At 38.9% G+C, this 24,751-nt stretch overlaps 1 protein-coding gene across 2 annotated transcripts in view; it reads left to right on the top strand.

The window, feature by feature from the left end:
- The window catches only part of EGF (epidermal growth factor), a 79,020-nt gene that overhangs the window by 6,065 nt on the left and 48,204 nt on the right, over positions 1-24,751 (top strand). For both annotated transcript variants that reach the window (XM_072938628.1, XM_072938632.1), the window contains exons 2-5: positions 10,455-10,654; positions 12,651-12,832; positions 13,248-13,475; positions 14,854-15,056. In XM_072938628.1, the coding sequence (XP_072794729.1) occupies positions 10,455-10,654; positions 12,651-12,832; positions 13,248-13,475; positions 14,854-15,056 (813 nt within the window). The remainder of the gene's footprint in view (positions 1-10,454; positions 10,655-12,650; positions 12,833-13,247; positions 13,476-14,853; positions 15,057-24,751) is intronic.

Genomic DNA, 24,751 nt, shown 5'->3' with positions numbered 1-24,751 from the left:
TGTAAGGTATTCTGTGGGTTGTTTTTCTCTTCTGTTACTAATAGTCTTTAAAGAAGGTCTTGTTAAAAGTTAAGAGATTGATCTCACCTGTGCTGAGGAAAATGTGAAAAAGGCCAGTCCTGCTTTTCTGGTGAAGTGGTACAGCGAGTGGCAGGTTGGAGGGACATCTTCCACAAGCACCGTGACTTCATCGTGGTATGGCCAGGGTGGGAGGAGGAAAGATGACAGCCACCAATGCGTGAAGATGATGGAGGCAGAATGTTCCCGAGTTGGTGGTCTAAGGTTAGGAGGGTCAAATAATTTGGATTATGAAGCAATTACTATGTCTCCTCTCTTATTTTTGTTATTGACTCTAGATTTTCTTGTACTAATTTATTTAGATTAATTTATATGTTGTCTCTTAATCCAGACAAGGTTAAAAAATCAAACATTGACTGAAGATGAAAGGATAACAAAAATTCTTTACCTGGAAAATGTCGTCTAAAATCTGTTCAGCATTCCTAACCTTCTAGTCACTTTGATTACGGTGGGGAAGAATAGGGACAGAAACTAGTAACTTGCTAATATGTGTACAATGTCTGATCTGAGATATTTCAGCAGTTATTTTAAGAAGGTAGTTTTGTAAACTTGTTCTGGACAAAAAATGGAAAGACTCAGTAATTAGCCTCAATAGCTAGAGAGCTTTTTCAGAATGTGCTTGTCAGTTTTAAACAGCTGTACTTTCTTGCAAGGAATTCTTAAATATTTTTCAAGAAACTCTCGAATTCCATAAAGCAGTTTAATGTTTACTTAAGCTTTAGTAGTAACTCGAAATTTGAGCAATCTTAGGGCTAGGGAACATAATATTAGTTGCATTATGTTATATATTTCTAATGTTAGAATTGGAATTAACTTTAAAGAAGTCCTGGTTCTTTACTAGGAATAAAAACAATAGCAGCAGCAACAACAACCTTGATCATTGGAGCCTAATTGTCCCCATTGTCTATTTACTTCTGGCCTACAGGTCAGTACTTTCATCCAGAATGCTAATACTACTCACCATGAAGGGAGTGTTACCTGAATATTAGGTGAACCAGGAATACAGACTTGTTTAGTAGAGATTCTTTCTTAACAATAATGTTAATAAATAGTGGCTTTGCATACCATCATTCCAGTTACATCCCCAGCTGTCCCATTTACTGAGACCCACAACAAGCAGATGACTGAGATCTGGGCTTGGAAGGATGAGTAATGTTTTTGTCAAGTGCCAAAGAAGAAAAAATTACATTAAACAGAAGGGACCTTTATACTTCTTGAGAGAGTTTGATATATCTAAAAACATTTTATTTTATTTTAATTTTATTTTTATACAGCCAGTGTTACTAACCTCTGAGGAAAGTTATGGAATAATGCATGTAAATATGTCTTTCTTGTGGAGTTCTTTTCCTTAACGTTGTCATTCAAAACTTTCCTTTGATGCTAGAATTTAGTTCATGTATAGAAACTTCAGTCATTTTAACCAAACACTAGGTGGGAACTTCTGCTCTCATAACCTCTTGACCTTCTTTCTAAGCCTGGAGTTTGAATTGGTGTGTGCATCTGTTTTCACTTACGACCTTGATTTTCGGATTCTCCCAAGCCTGGCCAACCATGCTAATGTCTCAGTCTGGGTTTCCCATGTATTTCCCAGGATACTTAGTACACTGGAGTTTGTGTGAGTATGACAGTGATTCATGGTGTGCACTGATTTATTTGCAACCCCCCTCCTAGTGATAGGATAGAAGAGGCCTTTCAGAGAAAAGCACTATCTTCTTCCTCCATTCAGCACCACCTCTCAGGGTGCTACGGACCAGCTTTGTGTGTAGTAAGTGGATTTCATTCAGGAAGTGGTTCTTTTTGTGGGTGGTTGGTTGCTAGGATACAGACAGTCCTAACAACTTCATGGCAGCTGTCTGGTTCTTTAGCCTATGGTGTGTTGGTTGAGAAATAGTATTTTATTTTGTTCATGTCAATACTTTTCTGGTTAAAATTTCAGAAGCTTGAAGCATCTTTCTTCTTCCATAGACTGTCCTTGTATAAACAGGTCAAAAGTTGGGAGATACATCCAGCTCAGCACTCATAGTACATGGCCGCTGACATGAATCCTCTGCATTTTTTTGAAATCCAAGTTTAACTTTATAGCTGGCCCTCTTTTTTTTTTGGTGGGGGAGGGGAGAGGTAATTAGATTTAGTATTTTTTTAGAGGAGGTACTGGGAATTGAACTCAGGACTTTGTGCATGCTAAGCATGCACTCTGTCACTTGAACTATACCCTCCCCATTTTGAATTCTCTGCATTTTGAGTCCTTCCCTTATGAGGTTTAAAAACATACCCAAAGGCAGAAGCTACCAGGGATCTTCTGGTGTTTTTCTCCTTCCCTCTGAAGGACACGATTATTCTGTTTACCACTGGAGTTTCAACACAAAGGAATTTCATCTTTCCCTGGTTTGCAGAGAAATTGTGAAGGTTATTATCATTAATGTTGATTTACCCAGTGTGTGGAAATGTGTATCTTTTAGATTGAAGCAACATTGTTGAGAATTTTAAAAGCTCTAAGGGGGTCGAAAATCTTACTATTTTGAAAAACATATTTGAAAGAATTTCTGAATCTTCTCTGTTGTTGGCTATTCTAATGGATCATGGCAAACATTTCACATAAAAGGGAAAAAATAAGGTATGTGAAGAAAAATTTCCATTGTGAATCTCAACGCCTTTAAAAAGTACCCAGCAATGCCTCTGAGAGGACAGTAGGAGCTTGTCTTTCAATATTAATGTATCATCTTCTGGAACAGAAAACCGAACCAACACACTCTCTGCATGGCTATCCCTCCTTGATGTAGGCTGTGTTAACGCATAAGAAATGACCGGGTTTTATTACTTTCCATAGACAGGATAACATGCCGTTTTTCAAACAAAGAATACATTTTAGACAGAGCGAATTGTGGTCGGTGCTTTACACAAGTGGACTGATCTCATCACAGGAAAAACTGGCACGGTTTGGGACAGGTGTGGTTCCAGTGTCCCACTTGCTTGTGGCCTTGCCTTGCACAAAGGCACTCTCTTGCTCCTAGTCAGTGCTCCGTGCCCAGCAGGTACTGTTAAGCCTCAGCTTTTGAAATTGATAAGGTCCAGTTACGTAGCTGAAATGAGTTGCTAGTACTTACCTCACAGGATTGTTACAAAGACTAAATTCTTATAAGGTGCTTAGGATCTTGCCTGGTACATAGTGAGTTCCCTGTCAATATTAGCTGTTACTCTACCAAATACCATAACCTGAGATGTATTAGAAACACCTTTGCTTAGTGCAATTTTTCTAATACCTATTTCTTCAAATTTTCAACAATTAGAGAAATCTGAAGTTGGTTTCTTGGCATAAGCCAAGTCCTAGCAATCATCTCACCCAGGGTATTCTCTGTGATTTTTCTATTTTTGGTAATAATGTATGGCACAGAATCCCCAATTAATTATCTTTTGTAAGTAATTATTCTTATGGCTTGTCACATATGCCTTTAACATTCCAAGGAAATTACATGAAGTATTTTTTTCCTCTGTATTTATATAGCAACAGACAGAGCTAAGGCCCAGAAATTAGCATTGGTCAGAGTGGGATTAATAAGAACAACAGAATTGGACTCAGGAAAATCCTGAATTCCAGTACTTCATTTACTTTTGTGTCTGTTTGTCTAAAACACTCAGAATGAGGTAAATATAGGCAAATATTTATTTGTTTAATAACAAAATTGCCTAAAACACTCAGAATGAGGTAAATATAGGCAAATATTTATTTGTTTAATAACAAAATTGCAATTTGAGGAACATTCTTGTAAAGGTAGTAAAAGGAGAAGATAATTGTTAGTCATAAATGAGACCAACACCAAATTTTGTACCATTAATACATTTTTACAGATTTAATCAAGTGATTAATTTTGTAGACTTCTTTCAGAGAGTTGAGCTTTTGATGTCACTTGGGGGAAGTTGTTTGTTTTAAGTTACTGTTTTATTTCTGTAGCAGAGCTTATAATGACATAGTATTGATTTGGTATTTGAAGTTTAGAGAAGCAGGGAGAAAGAAACATTTCACAGAAAATCGGGGTTGAGATGAATAAGATCTGGGGGGAGGGGATAGCTCAAGTGGTAGAGTACATGCCTGGCATGCACGATGTCCTGGGTTCAATTCCAGGTACCTCCTCTAAAAATAAATAATAAACCTAATTACCTCCCAGCCCCCCAAAATGAATAAGATCTGTTTATGCAAACACATATCTGACAAAGGACTTGTATTGAACATATATTTTTTTCAAAACCTTTCAAATGCAACAATAAGAAAATAAATAACCTACTCTAAAAATGAGCAAAAGACTTTAACAGATATAAGGTTGATAAATAAGTCCATGAAAGGATATAAGGATGATAAATAAGTCCATGAAAAGATGTTCAACATTATTAACTGTTTTAGGCTGAATATGGCCCCCCAATATACCTAAATCTTAATTCCTGGAACTTGTGAACATTGACTTACATGGCAAAAGGGAATTCACAAATGTGATCTTGAGGTGAGGTGATTAGTCTGAATTATCCAGGTGGATCCTAAATGTAATCACAAGCATCCTTATGAGAGGGAGGCCAGAATTTCTAAGGAGGAAGAAGCCTATGGAAGCAGCGAGACTTTTGAAGATGATACACTGTTGGCCTCGAAGATGGAGAAAGGGGCCATGAGTCAAGGAATGCAGGAGTACATTATATAGGATGCAATGTATTATAGAATTACATATAAATTATCCAGGTGATGGAATTATAGGAATCCACTGAAAGAGACCCACTTCCTAATTAGTTCCTGGAACATGGACAGATGCAGAGAATCCAGCCTTTTGGTTAGATGCCTAAAACAATGTTTCCTGAAGTTGGTTCCTTCTCAGAGCTGAACTACAAGACGCTAAACAATAAGAGTTCCTGGTAAATTCATTTCAGAGTAAGCACGATGTTTAAAAGCTAATATCTGTGATCAAAAAGACATGGCTTGAAATCCCCACCTGGTTAATTATAGGGCATGTGACTTGTGGCAAGTTAATAGCTCTAAACTTCAGTTTCTTCTTCTGTAAAATGAAGATGCCAGAGCACCTACCTCCTAATGTTGCCCAGTTGAATGAAATAATGCATTTAATGTGCTATTCCAGAAAACACTCAAGATGTTGACTGTTACTATTCTGAAGATATTCACCACCTACCTTCTTGGAGAATCAAAATGCATAATAGCATGTCAAAGATTTTGAGCCTTTCTGATGAAAAGAACAAGTTTAATTTTGTAGAACTTGCTAGCCTCAATTACTGTCCTGAGGACCTGGTAATAGATCCTCTTTAGCTTGATAAGGAGAATGTGGTTGAGGGTCAGGAAGGGGCTATTTTCCGCTCTGGATGACACATGTCTACCACCACTCAGGGACTAGGGTGGCAACTCTCATTCACATTTTTCAGGAAGCAACACTGAGCCTCAGAGCTTTCCCTACAGATTAAGATTTTGTAACCAAGCAGGACCCCATGGGACCTCCTAGGGTTGAGGGTAGGGGGGTGGGGGGAAGAGACCCCTCCCCCATATCCTCTGCTTTAGCTCCTCTCTGTAGGAGGTAGATAGCAGTATCTGATGCACATTTCCTGAGTTGTTTCACAGTTCCTAAAACTCCCACCAAATGGAAGAAGTTAACTACTTGGTGACCATGAGCACGAAGCCCCCAGACCTACTGGCACCTAAGAATTGATCGTGTTAACCCCTGTGACACTGCCCTGTTACCTCACCATCAACCAGAGAATTGTGCATGAGCTGATCACAGACCCGGGGACATCCTTCCCTCAACTTCCTTTAAAAAATGCTTTGCTGAAACCCATCTGGGAGTTCGGGCTTTTGAGCACTAGCTGTCCCAGAGTCCTTGTGCGGAGCCCTATGATAAGTGCTGCTCTTTCCTTCACCACAACCCAGTGTTAGTAGATTGGCTTTACTGCAAGTGGGTGAGTGGACCCAAGTTTGGTTCAGTAACAATTTAAGTTCCCATCTCCTGGCTCATCTTTCTGGATGTATTATTTCTGAATCACCTGGCTTCTCTCTCACCTACCCTGAATTTTGCACTAGTGAGTCAGCTGAGAAGAAAGCTGGAATTGCCCAGAAAGTAAATGTGTTGGCTTTTTAAGTCCTGTCATTGAAAAAAGGAGATGAGGATAGTCTTTTAGAGCAAAATAAAACTTTCTGCACGTAATAAAATCCAGATACCATTCAAGTCAGCCCCCTTGGGAGGGGAATAAGTGGCCCCTATCAGGAGCCTGCGGTAGGAACAGGTGCAGAGGTGTCAGGCTTTCCTGTACTGGGCCCATCAGTTTAAGTCTATATTCCTTTCTCATGGCATCCTGAATTCTGAGGGTCCAGAGCTCTGTTTCCTCTCTCTTTGCCCTGCGAGCCTTCTTCAGTCTGTCTCCAGATTCAGAGCAGGGAACCCGTGGTGGTGAGGGCAGGTGGTAGTGTCGGCCTGAGAGAAGACTAAGATGTCTTGTTAATCTGGTTGCCAGTATCGTTTATGTGGTAACTAGATCCCAAGAGCTTTTGCCCCCAAGACCTGAAGAAGACAATTTTTCTTCTCACTTACCTGTGTGGGGTCACTCTCCCAGACTCAGAGCAGATGAGGAGATGCTGGTTGTGAAATATTCTGTTTCTGCCACCCCACCCGCCGCTTCAGTCAAAGCCTGCTTTTCATACTTGCTCTCTGTGCCACAGAGGCCTGGGTTCTTTGCAGTCACTAATAGGAACCTTCAATGTGCTCCAAACATTCTGGGCTCCTTTCTAATTCCTCAAGATCCCCTGCGAATCCCCAGGCTGAGAAGTCAGAGGTTCCAGTTGATTTGCTTGTCTTGTTTGCTGTCTTTGGGTCCATACTCCTTAGAAGTGGTTTGATTTTCTGGGCACGTCCCTCTCACCGAACTGCACCCAAAACAAATGCTGTAAGTTTTGACATAGGAAGGTTTAGCTGTTCAAACATGCACACCCTGCTGACATTCAAAGCCACTGATTGTACCACACACTGGTGTGTGTAGTCTTTGACAGGTCTGAAAAAACACTAACGTACTTACCATTTCTAGCAGTAGTACAGACTAATGACTTTCACCAGGCTTAATTCTGTCTTTCATTTTCTTTTATATCATATTATTGTTCATTTTCACATATACTTAGCCCAGCCCTGGTTTACACAAAGTGATGCTGACATTGTAGGAACAATGTTTTGATGGAAGTGGAGTTAAAATCAGTTATAAAAGTAAAATGAAGATTGTAAGGTCTTGACACATAACAACCCAGACCAAGGGAGAAAAGAGTAGTGAACTGGGAGGAGAGTATCTGGGTTCGAATTCCAACTCTACCACCAACTCTCGGTGGGACTTTGGGAAGCATCACTGAATTTCCTCATCTGAACTAGAGCTATTATTTCCAAATCCACCAAGATATAAGAATCACCTGGATTGTCTAGTCAAAAAACAGATTCGTAGTACTCAGTCCAGCCTTACTGAATTGGAATCTCCAGGGAAGGGATCTGTAAAAGATGCACAAACACACAGCACCCTGTGTGATTCTTTTGAACCAACGATTCTGGGAAAAACTGAACTGGGTAATGACTAGGGTATTCCAGTTTTAAGAGGCTACGATGAAACTCCGGGTGCTACAACGTGAGTGAGTGAGAAAATCTGAAGATAAAATGTATCAGTGATTCATACTTAATATTTCTATAAATATTTGGGTTTTTTGAAAATCTATTGAAGTTAATGCTATGGTTTGTGTTTTATGGATCTAAGTATTTTTCAAATTTCTCTTCTCTTTGATTCATTGACTATAATATCTGGCCTATCTAGCCCATGGTATTATATTAAGGATAAAAGAGATCAGGATGTGAAAGTTTGCTGTTATTATTATTGTTGGTTTTTTTTTAGTAAAACAACTACCATAGGATAGATTCTGATTTTAGAATTTGATAGATCTGCTAGTGTCTGTGGCTTTGTTCTTATTGGTAAAGAGCCCAGGTGAATAAACAAAACAAAGTAATTTCTTCCTTCATTTATTAATTTAGTAAAATATTTGGGGTACTCATCATGTACAAAGCAATGTGCTGTGTACTGTCTAAAATGTTTAAAGTGCCTTTCCTTTTCCCTTTTTTAACCTGGAAACTTCCCATTTAGTAATGACTTGGAATGACTCAAATATTTTATTGGTTTCATCAATGTATCAGTGCATTAGAAAATTAAATATGTGTTGAGCACATATATTCAATTTATATAGAATGTATGACACCCATTTCAAAGAAAGGTCTCCTGGCAATAAATCCACAGGCCAGCAGCAATCTGTAGCCCACAGGTTAGTAGCTACCTGTTTAGGGTGTCTGTTCCTCTGCCTTCCTTTTCTCCCTGGTACACTGCTATAGGAGAAATGAGTTACAGCAACATTCTAGTCCATGCGTTCAAATCTGAACGTTGGCACAACCCCACACAGTGAGACCTTGGTTGTGGGAATAAGCGGTGGTAAATTACATTTGTGTTGTGCCTCACAAATAAAGTACTTCCATGCCTCTAATTTCATTTTCTTTCCCCAATAGTGCTCTGATATGGGCTGGGGAGGTCCTGTGAGATGTCCAAGAAACTAGTGGAGCCAAGACCGGAAACCAGGCCTCCTGGCTCTCTGTTTAATGCCTCTTCCATTTCTTCTGTGACACCCCTGATTCTACAGTTAGAATGGCAATGGAGAATGGGCTGTCCTACATGTCTGTGCAGGGGGTCTCGGGTTGTGGAAAAGACACCGGAAGAGTGATTTGAGCTAATTCTCTTCGACATTTATGCTGGTGCCCATTTCATACTCTCACGATCTTACACTTCCCCCTTCCTCTTCCATCTCTATTCCAGTAGATCCTCTGAAGTGGAGCTAATGTTTTCTGACTCTAGAACATAATCCCTGAGTAAGAGGATATTAGTCCATCATCTTTTTAAATCCTTAGAAGAGTAAACACATTCAGTATGTCACATTAAAGTATTAAAGTTTAATGTTAAAACAGAATGGAGTAAGGCCAACAGGGCAGTGAGAATATGTAGGACTTCTCCGATCTCCCACTCATCCCAGTGGTTAACTGGAACAGTTATCGAAAGGCAGAGTGGCAGAGGCCTCCTCACCCTCAGTCAGTAAAGACCAAGGAAACTAACCTGGCTGCAGGGATGAAACTGTCCACTGATATCGATCGTCTTAGAACATCAAAGGCAAGCTCTGTGTGGAGCTGGCCTGTGCTGAGGTTTCCAAAGAGAGATATCAGGTTCCCAAGCAGGTGTTGAGTACTTGGGAGTCAGAGTGGGTAGGTGGCCATCACCTGGAACAGGACAGGACCCCAGGTATAGGGTTAGGATACAGGGCAAGGCCCTGCAGGAATCAAGAAATTCAGTGAGGTCCACCACTCAGATTTGGCAAATAAAACTACAGGGCATTTGACTACTTGAATTTTGAATTTCAGGTAAACAGTGAACAATATTTTAGTGTAAGGATGTCCCATGCAATACATGTGCAATTCAGATTTAATTGGGAGTCTTATATTTTACGTGGCAATGCAAACAGGGACAAAATATTTCAGCGCTTTCATGGACAGCATTTCGATTTTTCGTGCTTCTACTTAAGACCTCTAGTTTTCACCATCTTCTGTCACTATGCTGGAGGCTCTGTTCATAAGGTAAGACTAGGGGAGGTGGAAATCCATTTCCAAAATGATAATATCTGTAATTTTACTTCTGATTCACATAGTTAAATTTTACATTCATACAGTCTCTCTCTGCAATAGGATACAGTATGTGGTTTCTTTTTTTTTTTTAATTAAATTATAGTCGGTTTACAATGTTGTGTTAATTTCTGGTGTACAGCACAGTGATTTATTTATATATACGTATATACATCCCTTTCATATTCTTTTTCATTATACACCATTACAAGGTATTGAATATAGTTCTCTATGCTATACAGTAGAACCTTCCTGTTTATCTATTCTATATATAGTAGTTAGTATCTGCAAATCTCAGTCTCCCAATTTATTCCTCCCTGTCCCGTTTTCCCTCGGTAACCATAAGTTTGTTTTCTTTTTGAACATGAAATAACACTTAATAGGTAAGCTAGAAAGTGTCTTTCTCTTCAAATAGTTATTTTTTCATAATCTGGCATTGTTCATCTCCTACAATCAATTTGTGGAGAAAATGATTTACAAAATTAATTGTGAACCTCTACAGGAACTCTTTATTCTCTACACAATGTTATTTATTTAAAATGTAAAAGCAAGACTTAAAAATTAATTCTGCTTGTGCTGTTTGTCATAGGGAAGTGTTTTGTCTAAATCAGATAAAACATCACTGAAAATACACAGTTTGGTTTCTTTCTTCCCACGCAGGTCCTGCGCCCTTTTTAATTTTCTCCCATGGAAGCAGTGTCTTTCGGATTGACTTGGAAGGAACAAATCATAAGCAATTAGTGGCAGATGCTGGCATATCAGTGATCATGGATTTTCATTACAATGAAGAAAGAATCTATTGGGTCGATCTAGAAAGGCAACTTTTGCAAAGAGTTTTGCTGAATGGGACAAGGCAAGAGGTAAAGTACCATTTCCCATGGTATTTGAGGGAGTTTTGAACAGGCTGTCAAATATGATATAGCAAATTCATGACATACAGTAAATGAAAATTACAATTCCAATGTGTGTCTGGCACATAGAAGTATTTATTTAATTTGCACCTGTGGTGTCATGTTACTGAACCAGCCCTTGAATATGGCATTGATATTCAGAAGCCTCCAAAAGGAGAAAGTCAGGATGTCAATGTAATTTTGAAAATATGCAAGTTTATTAATAAATAAGTGAGATCACCACGTTATGGTTAAAACAGATTATTTACATGATTATTTTCTACTCCTGTGGTTCTCAGCTGGGAGCAGTTTTGTCCCTCAGGGAGCACTTGGCAATGTCCAGGAACATTTTTGGTTGTCACAACTAGACTGGGGAGAACAGAGGATGTGCTACTGGCGTCTAGTGGGCAGAGGCCAGGGATGCTGTTAAACATCCTACAAATTGTAAGACAGTCCCTCACAACAAGGAATTATCTGGCCCAAAAGGTCAATCATGCAGAGATTGAGAAACCCTGTTTTATCTGTTTCAAATCTCTCATGGGTTTTCGTACCTGATATTTAGGAAGAAAAAAAAAACTTTTCTTTTTCTTCTCAAGGTATTTGCACTCTGGAAAGGACTAGTAAAGCAGATGATAGGTATAAAATACTTTGCTTCAAGCACTTTCAAAAGATCTCTAATCTCTCTTTCTAATCAGTAGAACCCTTAAATGAGTCCCAGCAAAAATGTTCTATTCCAGGGAGATGGATTACAGAGAGCAGGTGATGAGAGAAACCTTAAGCATTTATTCTCAACACAAAGTGCCCACTGTTCGTTTTTTGTCTTATTTTGTTTTTTTTTAAACAAAGCCTTCTCCCTCCACTTATTCTTAAAGCCTTCAATTAGGCGCTAATCTGTTTGATCAAATCGCTAATACTTGGCTAATTTCACTTTTAACAAAGATGGCTACTCATTCCTCTCCAGCCATCTGTAGAACAGTTTTGAAATCTTGAGTTGAAGAATCTGGAGGGTGTCCTGTCAGGGAATAGGAAAAAAACCATTAAATAGCTGTGAATTTATGGCAAGTCATTAGGGAAGAATTGGCCTGAAGTCTAAAATCCACTGGTGTTAGTCCCTCCTTTGGGTTACAACATCGCTATGAAGGACAACCCTTAAAAGGCAGTTTACCTGGGTGAACTGATACATTAGCGAAGGGTTAAATGGACTGGTTAGATCACATCCTGTGCGGTGCAGGATAGCACAGAGTCCTGAGACTGTTCGAGCTGTGCCCAGCTCCACATTCGATGATGTCAGGCTGGTCGCTGAAAACCCGTGATTGTGGGAGTACTTCCATCACGGAAATCTGCCACGATGCAGATCGGGGCTTCGCCTCATCTCACACCCCCCGCCCACCGAGAGGACCGGTGTATCTGTACACTCCGGAGTTAGGAGATAACTAAGGTTTGGTTCAATTGTAAACACTGCTCAGGAGGCATAAAAAACAGTCCTGCTATTGGAACCACAGGGTCATAGCCTGAGGGCACTGAGGACTTGTAGAAAGTGGGAGTGGGGCTGGAGGGGGCAGAGCCAGAGAAAAGTGGGGTCCCTATGGAGAAATCAATCTGCTTCAGGCCCCAATGCACAAACTCGAAGGGAGTCTTGCCAGAATTTGGCAAAGCTTGGAACTGGGTTCACATAAGAATCTTGAAAATTCCTTTAGTAAATGGAATTGAAAAAACTGCCTTTAAGGTACCATTAACATTCCACTGTTACTATTATTGAAACTACTAATATATTATGGCTGATTGCTTAATTTCAATAAGTATAGAATAAATTTTCATTTCAAAGCTGTGATATAAATACAAATAATTTTGGGAATGCACAAAAATGACAAGTACTTAAAAGAATAGAACTTGAGACATAACAATAAAAACAATTTTGTTGTGAATAGGATAATATTAATAATAATTTTAAAATTTGATTTTACAGAAAGTATGCCATATAGAGAAAAATGTTTCAGGACTGGCAATAAATTGGATCAATGAAGAACTTATTTGGTCAAATCAACAGGAAGGAATCATTACAGTAACAGATATGAAAGGAAACAATTCCCGTGTTCTCTTAAGCGCCTTAAAATATCCTGCAAATGTAGCAGTTGATCCAGTAGAAAGGTAAATTCTGCTGGTTTTGGACATCGACATATATTTCAAAACCTGATGAAAATTCATGGAATCGTAACATTTTGAAGTCAAGAGGACCTCCTCATTGAGACCAAGGCCCTTATTTGTGGTACACAACACCATTTTCAATAGGGTGGTTGCCTGGATTTGAACTCAGGCATGCGCCCCCTAACAATAGCACTCTTGACTATCATGGTTTCCTGCTATAAAAGCATAATTCTCCTTCTAACTTGAAATCACGTGAAATTGCCGTAGCAGGGCAATAAATGTTTGTTGAATTGAATTTTCATTCAAAATAGTCAAACTCGTCCTGTACAGACATCCAGGGACTTGGTGAAACACGGAGAGTCAGCCATTTAATTGACCTCACATTCAGTTATGTGTCTGTGTATCTGTTTGCCCTCAGGTTTATGTTTTGGTCCTCAGAGGTGGCTGGCAGCCTTCACAGAGCAGACCTTAGTGGTGTGGAAGTGAAGCTTCTGTTAGAGACGTCAGAGAAAATTGCAGCTGTGTCATTGGATGTGCTTGATAAACGGCTCTTTTGGATTCAGAACAATAGAGAAGGAAGTGATTCTCGTATTTGGTCCTGTGATTATGATGGGGGTTCTGTACATTTTAGCAAAGATCTCACACAGTAAGTTTTGCTTTTGGTATAAAATAAAACAATTGCTATTTGAAGTTAGTGGGATAAATTAATTTTACTTTTGTCGTCTAAACTGGTGTAGTGGTTTAGCACAGATTCTGGAGTCCAAAGGACTTGCGTTGAAGTCCCATATTTATTGTTTATTAGATGAGTGACTTGGGCAGGGTACCTGACTTCCCTCATCCTCAGTTTCCTTTAATGTGGATGTTGGAAGGTTGGGGGAACGAAAAGTGCCCGCCGAACTGAGAGGTATCTTGAGATGGAAAAACAAGGTAGGCGGCTCCACATAATCAATGGATCAGTTTATTACAGGGTAACTTATAGGGTGAGATCAGGCAAGGTTCTGGAAGAACTCGCAGCTGCACTCGGCATAGCCGAGGGGTCAGTGGGACAATTTTACCGTTAACCGAGGGTATGGGGGTAAGTGCATTCCTCAGTCTAGATTTTGTGAATGGGTAACTAGCCTTATGGGTGCTGGAAATACTTCAGCGAAGGTTTACATTATTGTTTGGGGACTACTGAAGCACAGAGGTCACCATATCCTAATGACTGTTAAATAATATCTATTTACTACAAAGCCTTTGACGATTGAGAAGTGACTTACCACACAGTATAGTCCCAGGTAGGCTCAGCAGAAAGACAGCAGGAACTGAACGGGCCCAAGATGGCTTCAGTTAAGCCAACAGCCATACAATGGGGATAATAATAGTACCTACTTCTTGGGGTTATTGTGAAGATTTAGTAAGGAAATGCCAATAAAAATAATTAACAGAATATTTGGCATATAATAAAATTTTCACATGCTGGTTATAGTTATTCTTTTTGGAATTATTATATCATATGTTTTGTGAAGTGTCTGTCTTTCATTTGATTTGCTATCTTGCCAGCAACTGACTGTAGACTGGCAAGAGGCAGAAATTAGGCATATTAAATTGACAAAACCAGAAGTCCACTCTTATCCTGTTCTTATTTTCTTCCCTGTTTTATTTTCATCACAAGTATGCGCTGAGTAGCAAAAGAATGAGGCAATGGATCTGGAGCTAGAAAATTAATTCCTATTAATTCAGATTGTGGCTATATAAATAAAAATTTAAACTTAATATCTGTTTCTAACCCCAAATAAGAATCAGTTGAAAAGGTAGGTGATTAAGGGGAAGGTTAATAGCTCAGTAGTGGACTGCTTGCTTAGCATGCACGAGGGCCTGAGTTCACTCCCCAGGACCTCCATTGAAAAAAAAAAAGAAAAACAAAAAGAAAAAAAAGGCAGGTGATTAAAATTCAGACAATAAATTGATATGAAGTGAAACTTTAATAAGCCCAGGAAGACATGCTCTGCCATTCTTTGTTTTTTTTCCCCTGTCGTTTTTAGGCACAATTTGTTTGCAATGTCCCTTTTTGGTGATCGTATCTTCTATTCATCATGGAAAAAGAAGGCAATTTGGATAGCTAACAAGCACACTGGCAAGGATATGGTTAAAATTAACCTCAATCTATCATTTGTACCACCTGGTGGAATTAAAGTAGTGCATCCACTCATCCAGCCCAGGGCAAGAAGTGCTGCTTCGGCCTCTGGTGAGTCATCTCTGACCTCAAGTAGGGCCTGGCAGAGTCCCCTCCTGTCCACTTCCTCAAGATAGACACTTAGTGTCTTGATTCCTCCCACTGCCTCACACCTAATTTCCAACCTACCACCAAATCCTTTCCATTCTACCTCCTAAATACATCTCAGATGTCTGTTTCCCTCCTCTACTGCCACCACCATGGTCCAAACAGCCAGCATATCTTGTCTGGCTTATTGTAGCAGCCACTTAATTAATCTTTCTGTTTTCTCCTCTTGCCTTAAAATAGGAACTCCGATCTATTAACTCCCCTGCTTAAAATCCTTCAAAAGCTTTTCTTTTGCATTTAGATCAGAATTTATCATTTTACCAGTCCTATCAATAACTGGCCAACTTGAGCTAGCATCCTCTCCTCCCCTCACTGACTCTAACCCAGGTTTTCCTAGAGTTCCTCAGACATGCCAGGCTTCTTCGTGCCTTTGGGATTTTGCAGTCACTGTCTCTCTGCTAGACTTCTCTTCAGTCCTGAGCTTAAATGTCATGTCCTCGGATAGGTCGTCTGAGTAAAGTAGGCTCCTTCACCCCCCATTTGCCTTCCAGTATATACCCTTCATTGAACTCATCAAATGGATAGTTACGTATTACTTTGCTTTCGTTTTGATTTTCTCTCTCACTTGATTATAAATGCCATGCAGGCAGGGATCATGTCTGATGGACTGATTGATTGAGTGAATGATGATTTGAACCACCCTCTATTCAGTGGTTATGATTTATTTATAAAGAACTTTAGACAACATTAGTAAAATGAATGGATTAACTGAATCTAGTCATGGTTCTAAATTTCTACTTTCAAATGTAGTCTTCTCTGTTTGAATTCTGTTGGAGGATGGAGGAACCAAAAAGTACCCACTGAACTGAGGAGGCATCATAAGATGGAAAAATGAGGCAGGTGGCTCCACATAATCAATAGATCAGTTTATTACAGGATAACCTACTCACAGGGTGGGATCGGGTAGACAGTGATCCGGAAGCACTCACAGCTGTACTCCACACTGCCGAGGGGCCGCTGGGACCATTTTGTAGTTAACCGAGGGTATGGGGGAAGTGGGTAGAAACAGGATTTATCAATGGGTAACTGGCCTTGGGTGCTGGGAATATGTCAGGGAAGATTTTCATCATTGGGAAGTAACAAGCATAGAGGCTACCTGGTCCTCATGATTGTTAACTACAAAGCCCTTGATGACAGAGAAGTGATTCACTGTACAGCACGGTACTGAGGAGGGTCAGTGGAAGGACAGGAGAAACTGTCAGGGCCCAAGATGGTGTCCATTATGCAAACAGCCATACAAATTCCTTTGCGTGTAATTTTTTTTAGGTAGGCTGCTTCCATATGGCTTATATCCCACATAAATGATGTCACAGTAACATCTGCCTTTATATAAACATTTTAAGAAGGCTTTAAGACATATTTAATTTTATTTGCAACTAGCCTTGTGAGTTTCCAAAGCAAAGATGAAATTGTTTGTTTTCTTTTCTTCCTCATTGTAAGATGCCACTAGGGTTTGGTAATAGTGTGGGACATGGTGGGGACTATGAGTCCCTCCCACAATTAGTATATAAATGTGTTTGCACATCACTCCTGACAAGAGCTGTGGAGACCAAACAGGAGAACAGTCTTGAGATTGTCAAAGTGAGACAGACTCTAGGGGCAATTGGTATTGTTATTTCTTATATCCTCAGTCAAGTAACTAATAGTATAAATACTTTTTATCTGATTTCTTTAAAAACTTAGGTAGAAAGTATATTTTAACTTGTGTAGTGACTACTTTCAATACAAGAAATGAGAAACTGCCAAGAATAAAATAAATTCCAAGAGGTGAAGTATTTGTTCAGATAAGTTGTTTTTTAAAAATTCACTTATTTGAATTTGTAAAGCAAGAACTGTAGGAAACAATTCAGTTGTGGCTTGCAGCACAACATTAAAGAGCAACAACTTCATGGCAAGAATATAAAATAGATGGTGACCATATTCCATACATAAAGGCAGTGAAGCTGATATACTGCCAGATACCTTCCAGGGGAAATTTTGACTCAAGCTCAAATACAACTCATTGTGCAAGTGGTGATGACTTACAACAAAATTAGAACCAACAACTACTGTGAATAAAGATTACTGAGTCTCATTCATAATAGTTATAGATATCATCATCATCATCATCATCATCATCATCTCATACATTTACATCTATCCTCATAGTTTCCAAAGTATTTCCATGGGCATTATCTTATTTTGTAGCACAGGGAACAATATTCAATTATTCAATATCTTGTAATATACCATAATGGAAAAGAAGATGAAAAGGAATATATATGTGTATATATATGTATAACTGAATCATTTTGCTGTACACCAGAAACTAACACAATAGTGTAAACCAACTATACTTCAAAAAAACAGTCCAGTCTCTTCATTTAATCAATCACAGGGCTCCCTTTTCATTTCTCAGCCTCCTCCCTCACCATTGTCTTTCCTCTTCTTTTTTTAAAAATGGTGATACTGGGGATTGAACCCAGGATCTCTTGCATGCTAAGTTCACACTCTACCACTGAGCTGTACCCTCACACCTCTCTCCTCACTTTCTGCTTCACAGTATGAGCTGCAGCCATCCTCAAAGCTTTGATTTCCTCCAAAGAGGCACACTTGCTCTCTCCCCCAGCCTCTTGGCATGCTCAGGAACACTCTTTCTCCTTCTCTGCACTGACTTGCTCTTTTCATCCTCTTATAAACAGCTCTGATGTCACCTCTTTCAGGAATACCTTCCCTGATCTCCCTACGCTGAGCCTCAGTAGCTGTTCTCAGAGAACATCAGACTTCCTCTGTCACAGGGCACTTACCATACCTTGCCGTAACTGTGTCTTCCTAAACTTCCTTAGTCCTATGAGGACAGAGAATATAACTCTCCATTGTAGTCCCAGTCCGGGGGAACATTTAATAAACAATAGCTGAAAAAAAAAGAATTAAAAAACACACTTTGGCACCCTCTCCCCTAAGTAATACCATGAGGAACAATTTCTAAGGATATTTAGTATCTGAGTGCACGTTGCCTTCCTTACATGTTATGAGCCCTACCCTTGCGCTTGGCCAGAATGATCCTTTTTGTGTATTATGAGTACATCCCAATGTTTTAAATCAATTTTCTCTGCAGCAGGTCTTTGCAGCTTAACTCTCACTATGCTCCAGAGCCTTTTTCTTATTTCTTTCAATTAATTGGTCTAGGTTTCAGGAAAAGGGTCTGGGCTAGAAGTAATAGATTTGGTAGAGACATGGGCTGCAGCATGTGCTGCAGTAAAATAGGAAAATAGCCCAGGTTGTATTGCTCTTAGAAAGAATAGTAATGCTCTGGGCTTTTCCTACATTGTCTCATTTAATCTTCATAACAACCCTACAAATTAAGTGTGATTATTAGTACCATTTTATAGATTAAAAAGCTGAGGTTCAGAGATGTCACAATTGCTTGTTCAAGGTCTCACTGGGGCAGACTTGGGATCTGAACCCAGGCAGACTGACACCTTGCTGCCTCCTAGCTACATTCTCACTATTGTCTATCATTTCATATCTTAGATTTGCCTTAATTGTTTTGGAAAAACTTGTAATTTGGCATCTTCTTGTCTATCCATGGCCTCCTGGTAATTAAAAGCTTCAGTTTGCACAGGTCATGGGGCCAAAACTTTATTTGTCTCTCTTCTAAAAAATGTTTTTCATTTCAGGAACTCAGAAAATCAACTTTTCCCTCTCCCCCCACTTCCGGCCCCCGCCCCGGCCCCCCCCCCCCACCACGTTCCTCCCCTGGCTACCTGAAAAGAGACACAGGCTTGATCTCACGTTTTTGTTGGCAGGATTAAACTTATTAGGCAGCAGTGCTCTCCTGGCTGCCCTGACACCCATACTATTACTGTCATCCTTCAGTATCTGTGGGGATATATTCTAGGACTCCTGCCCAGCTAAAATCTGAGGATGCTCAAGTCCCTTATATAAACTAGTATAGTATTTGAATATTACCTAACATTGTCCTTTATGCTTTAAATCGTCTCTGTATTGCTTTAATACCTAACACAATGTAAATACTAAGTAAATAGTTGCTGACACAAGGTAAATTCAAACTTTGCTTCTTGGAACTTCCTGGAATTTTTTTTAAAGCATATTTTCCATCCATGGTTGGTTGAATCTGTAGATGTGGAACTCATGGATACAAAAGGCAGACTGTATATGAATCTCAGAGCCAGAGGGGGAACTTCTCTGCATACAATATTAATGACATTATTTCAAGCTCAACTTCTGGGGATCTTGCAACAAGTTTAACTGCTCACACCGATGTTCTTTTGTAAAAGGTGCAAATAATTTGCTTTCTTCTGTAATTCTTTAAAATGTAGATTCTGATTTTAAGCTTGTAAGAGACTTTCAAAAGCATATTCTTTGGAAAGTGAAGGACATTTATCTTCAACACCATGTAAAATACGTTGCATTCATTTCATGCACAAAAATATTGCTGAATTTCTTTAACTCTGGGAGTTCCTGAGGGAGAATTGGCTCCACCTAACAGTGTACCTGCTCATGGAAGTGACTCGTGTGGTTAAAGCCGCCCATCTAAATACTTTTAAATACTTGGAATGGCTCTTTGCCATTTTTCTTTCTTGCAGTTGTCTCTCGCTTCTTGCTGCTTTCCGTATGCCTGGCTGTGGTTTCTGTTTGTTTTCTGAGGCTTTTTCCTGCCATTTGTTTGTTGAGGAATCCAAATTGTTTGTCCCTTAGACTTTTTCACATTCTGGATTTTGCAGATTCTGTCCCTATGATTTCATTTAACATGATTCTGTGTTTCCTATAAACTGGTTGTTTTGGCCTGGAAGCCTGGTAAGATTCAGATTTTTTTGCAAGAGTGCTTTATAGATGGTACTGCAGTAGTACGGTATGCTTCCTAGTAACCACACCAGAGGGCGTGTAGTGGCTGGTTCTCCGCTTTCTTTGTGATGTTCAAGATTCATCAGTGGTTCAGATGTTGCCAGCCTGGTCCATCTATTGTTGAGGTTCCTATCAGCCTTTCACATAATGGCTTTATAAGCTACTAATTATCATTGCCTAGAGCTGTTTTTCCATTAGAGGTTCAAAGTCATGACAGTCTAAATCTATCATTGCTTGTGCCTTCATTAGCTGAAGAACTTTTCCACATCAGCTATGTGATTTCCCTGAGAAGGAACTTGTATAGGAAAGATAGACTAAGTGCTTAATCTAATCTCTCTCAATTTATCTGTTTTTAGAATAAAGGGTTAGTGTATTCTCCAAAGGTGACCTTTAAAAAAAATCTTTATAAATTCAAAGATGTAAAAATATTTGATGTTTTTATTCATTGCAGTTACTATCATTTTCACACTCAAATTTTGCTGTCTTTCTCCAGGAGAGGCCCTGATGTGAGGCTTCTAGTCTTTGTGGGAAAGATGAACAGTAACTAGCCCTTTGGTGGTTTGGAATCCTGGGCTAAGGCTTTGTCTGGGCTCAGCAGGAAAGAACACTGGACTCATGTAGCCTCTCCTGCTATCAGGGAATGCAGTGGAGATGGGGATGCTGACAATGGGAATGGAGGCCTTGGGTTTCCATCTTTGTGCTGTGGGCACGAAGTAAGAAATGGGTGTGAAATAAGGAAAGACTGAGTGGGCCTGAGGGGCTCTTCTGAGTGTGAAAAGCATTTATTTTAACTGCTCAGAAGCTGTCAATCTGTTTCCTTTCTGATTCTTAGGGAAGTTTAGATGGATGAGGATACCAAGTAGCTGAATTCTGGCCAAGTAATTTGTTTTTACTTTAATTAGGAATTCCAATAGCACAAAATAACCATTCTTGTAGTTTCTTCCTTCTTATTCTCTATTAATGAAGAATAAGCTTCTATATTATACAGTTTAGGAAGTTTTTTGAGGGAATCATCTCCCTCAAAAACTTCAGGGAACTCACTAATTGAAAAAGGCAATAAATAAATAAAACAAAAATTAAGGGCATTTACGAAAAAATGTCATATATTTATACACAATTTTATATATAGATACAGTTATATATATATATATGTTATCACGTATAATAAAATATATATTTTTTATAAAAACCCATAGTTATATATATGTAAGTATACATATATACACGAACACATACACACATATTTACATATATATATTAAAGAGATGGAGGTCTATCATTGAAGACCTGAGCTTGAGTCCCAGTCCTAATACCCCTTATTACCTAAATTTGAATCCTTAAGATACTACTTCCTAATCTGTAAAATGGAAGACAATAATTACTCTGCATAGCTCAAGGGCTTGTTATGAAAATTACATGCAATAATGTAAGTGCTTTATAAAATGTTATTCAAATTGTTTAACTATCAGGGGTGCTAAATATTTAGTTACAAGAATGATTAAAGTGAATGAGTTCAAATGGAAGAGGTGAGAAAGGCTTTGATGATGAGGTGAGTCTTACCCTGAATTTGAGGTAGGAAAAAAGGTATGATCCTTGGAAAGAAGCAGGCTAGGGAACCCCATGTGCATTGTTTCGGAACTGGGCTGGGGTAAAATCTATAGTTTGCTTGGCTGTAGCAGAGCTCATGAGAGCTTGTGTATTGGGCAGTTATTGAGGGCACAGTTGGTGGTGGACATTAAACTCCATGATTAGGAGCTTTAATTTGACCTCAAAGGTAATTAAGCCTCACTGCTGGGCTCTGGGAAGGGGTGTTATCTGAGGTCAGCAGCAGCATTCTGAGTGCTGGCTTCAGCCTAATTTGAAGCTAAAGAACAGCAGAAGATTAAGGGGATTAAACAAAAATATAGCCCTCAATCCTCTATGTTTCACCACTTCCTAAAATGACCTTTTAAGTGTTTAGTGTTTGAATTCAGGTCACATTATCAGCATAACCACTCAGAGAATAGTGATTGCTTTCTTGCCTATGTTCATCATTGAACAGTAATGTATGTTGTTAATAAGTATTATTAAAACCATCAGCAGTGTGGTATAGTGGAAAGAGGACTGACCAACTGTTTGAGTTCTAACTCTGAGGTTGACCGGATTTTCAAGGAGAAACCAAATAAAGGTGTTAAATAGCAGGTTTCATGATGACAGGTCTTTGTGTGTGTATTCCAGATGTTTGTAGCACACCTGTGTTGTAAAAGGCACAATGTCTGGTGCTATTGGGACTAAAAGTGTGAATGGGATACAGGCCTTATTCTCAAAAGCTTATTGACTAGTGAAAAAGAGATGCATATATATCTAATTGTGATGATGATGGTGATGGTGATGATAAGAACACACAAAAGAACAGGTACGAGGTAGTAGAAAAATACAAAAAAAAAAAAAAAAAGAGAGGGAGAGATAAGTAATACTGCATCTAGGTGAAGAGCAGAGCAATTCCTGTACCCTAGACACTACTTGCTGTCTTCATGAGTCAGTTTGAATCTCCATTAATTCAGGTTCAAAAATCTTTAGAGGTATGAACTTAGAGGAATTTACCAAACATCTGATTCTGTATAGAACCATCAACATCATCATCATCATCATCATCATCATCATCATCATTATTATTTTTGATGTGAGAGGTCTCAGAGAATATCTACTTCGACCCTTTTATTTCTTGGAAACTGAGGTCAAAGAGATAAAGTGATTTCATGTAAAAGGCAGACCCAAGACAGAACTCAGTTTCCCAATTTTTAATGCAGTGGTCAGTCATCTATCTTTCTGGGTTTGGAAAGATTTTTAAAAGGGATACTTACAGCAAGCATAATCCCTCAATTTTTGGGTTACCTCAAGAAAGTGGTAGCACTTTGGTGCTATTAAAAGACCAAATCGTATGGTAAAAAAGAATATGAAAATGAATATATGTATGTTCATGTATGACTGAAGCATTATGCAGTACACCAGCAATTGACACAACATTGTAAACTGACAATACTTCAATTAAAAAAAAGACCAAATCAGACATTTCTGAATTTTTGTTGTTCATTTGAAAACATTATAAAAATTACAGTTAAAACAATAATATGCTCTTTTGTTAGAAGTTTGCAGTAAATGCATTTTGTCTCCAATACATTTTCAAGTTCCTAACTTTAGATACTTACTTAAATATTTAAGGTCATCTCACTTTTAATTTTCTTAATTATAAAATTTTGATATGTGAAGCATGTAGGAACATGAGAAACAATGTAACTAAACATGTGCAATTGGCATAAAAACTGTGGACAAGAAACAAAACTTTTGGAATCAATATCCAAAAATTATCCAGTGCAAATCTTAACTGAGTTAGCAGGTAATATTGTGATGATATTAAATAATTGGCAAGATTGACTGTGCATTAATTCTGTCAAGAGATCTGAATAAACAAGTTTAAAATAACTAAGGAACTAATACAGACTAGCGAAAAGGAGGTATTTGTAACTGAGATGAAAGTGGGCTGTTCCTTTAGTACCTTAGGCCAATGTTTCTCCAAGTGTGGTGGGAAGATTCCCAGTATCAGAATCATTCCAGATTCTGGTAAAAAATGAGCCTTTCCCTTGATTTCTCAAATCAGAATCTCTAGAGGGTAAAATGCCCCCCAAGTGGTCTCGATGTATATTAGGAGGTTCATTTTCAAGGGTGTAAGAATATGTTTCTACTGTGTGATGCTGTTATTGGTCAAGAAAAGAGCCGAATGACTTGAAATAGAAGGAAACAGGTAGAGTCAGAGTGGGGAGATAAACAGAGACCAGAGAAAGGAACCTACATGGAGAATGGTCTCAGCCTCTCGCACTGCTGTGCTCAGGCTCTTGCTGGCTTGTTTCTTGTGCCTTTCACAGCTCGGCCGTGTTTCAGCCATCCTTCTCCTAGGACCATGGCTCTTCCCATGATACTCACAGGCTCTCACTGATCTTAGCTCTGCCAGGGCTCTGGGTCCTTGACCCCAGACTTCTTCCCTTGCTATCACCTATTACCAGAACTCTGGCCTGCATCTCCATGCATCTTGAGATCTGCCCTCAGACTCAAGCTTATCTCTATTTCCCAGAGCATTTTACAAAGTCATTGTTAAAATTGGCAAAAAATAAGAAGGAGCAAAATTTGAACAGGGATATACGTACTACTGGTTTAGCCCTTGACTCTGGCTCTGAAAATCCAAGGTACCACGTTGGCCATTTGTTGTTCAATGTATCTGGCTAATTTAACCTCAGCACGTACCTTACCGAGCAGATCTTACTCTTCACCCTGGAATGCTGGCAGCAATAAACTCAGAAATCTGGGGGTAAGACCTATGGCAATGTTATATATTGTCTGAAAGATATTTGTTCTTTACATGAGACCCTAAAAACAGATACAGTTCTGACTTACAAATATTATACTTAAAAGATGTTCCTAGTTTTGCAGCTTTTTTATTTTGCTTCTTAAATAGATATTTCATTTTCAGCATTTCTGTTTATGTGCCTTATCTATTCTTTAAATAAATACACACACACACACATACATACATACATACATACTTTTAATAAAACTAGATCAAAAAGAAAAAGCTAGTAAGTTGTGCTTAGTATTTGTAGGATACTAATGCCATACCCAAGGAATGGCGTTTCTGGCTAATTAGGATGTCCTATCCTGAAAGATATTGTAGGAGAAATACAATTAGAGAAATAAGTGGGCTTCAGAAAGCTGAGTAA

This window comes from Vicugna pacos, chromosome 2, assembly GCF_048564905.1.
Source record: "Vicugna pacos chromosome 2, VicPac4, whole genome shotgun sequence".
Classification (NCBI taxonomy): domain Eukaryota; kingdom Metazoa; phylum Chordata; class Mammalia; order Artiodactyla; family Camelidae; genus Vicugna; species Vicugna pacos.
This window is presented reverse-complemented; position numbering and strand designations above follow the sequence as displayed.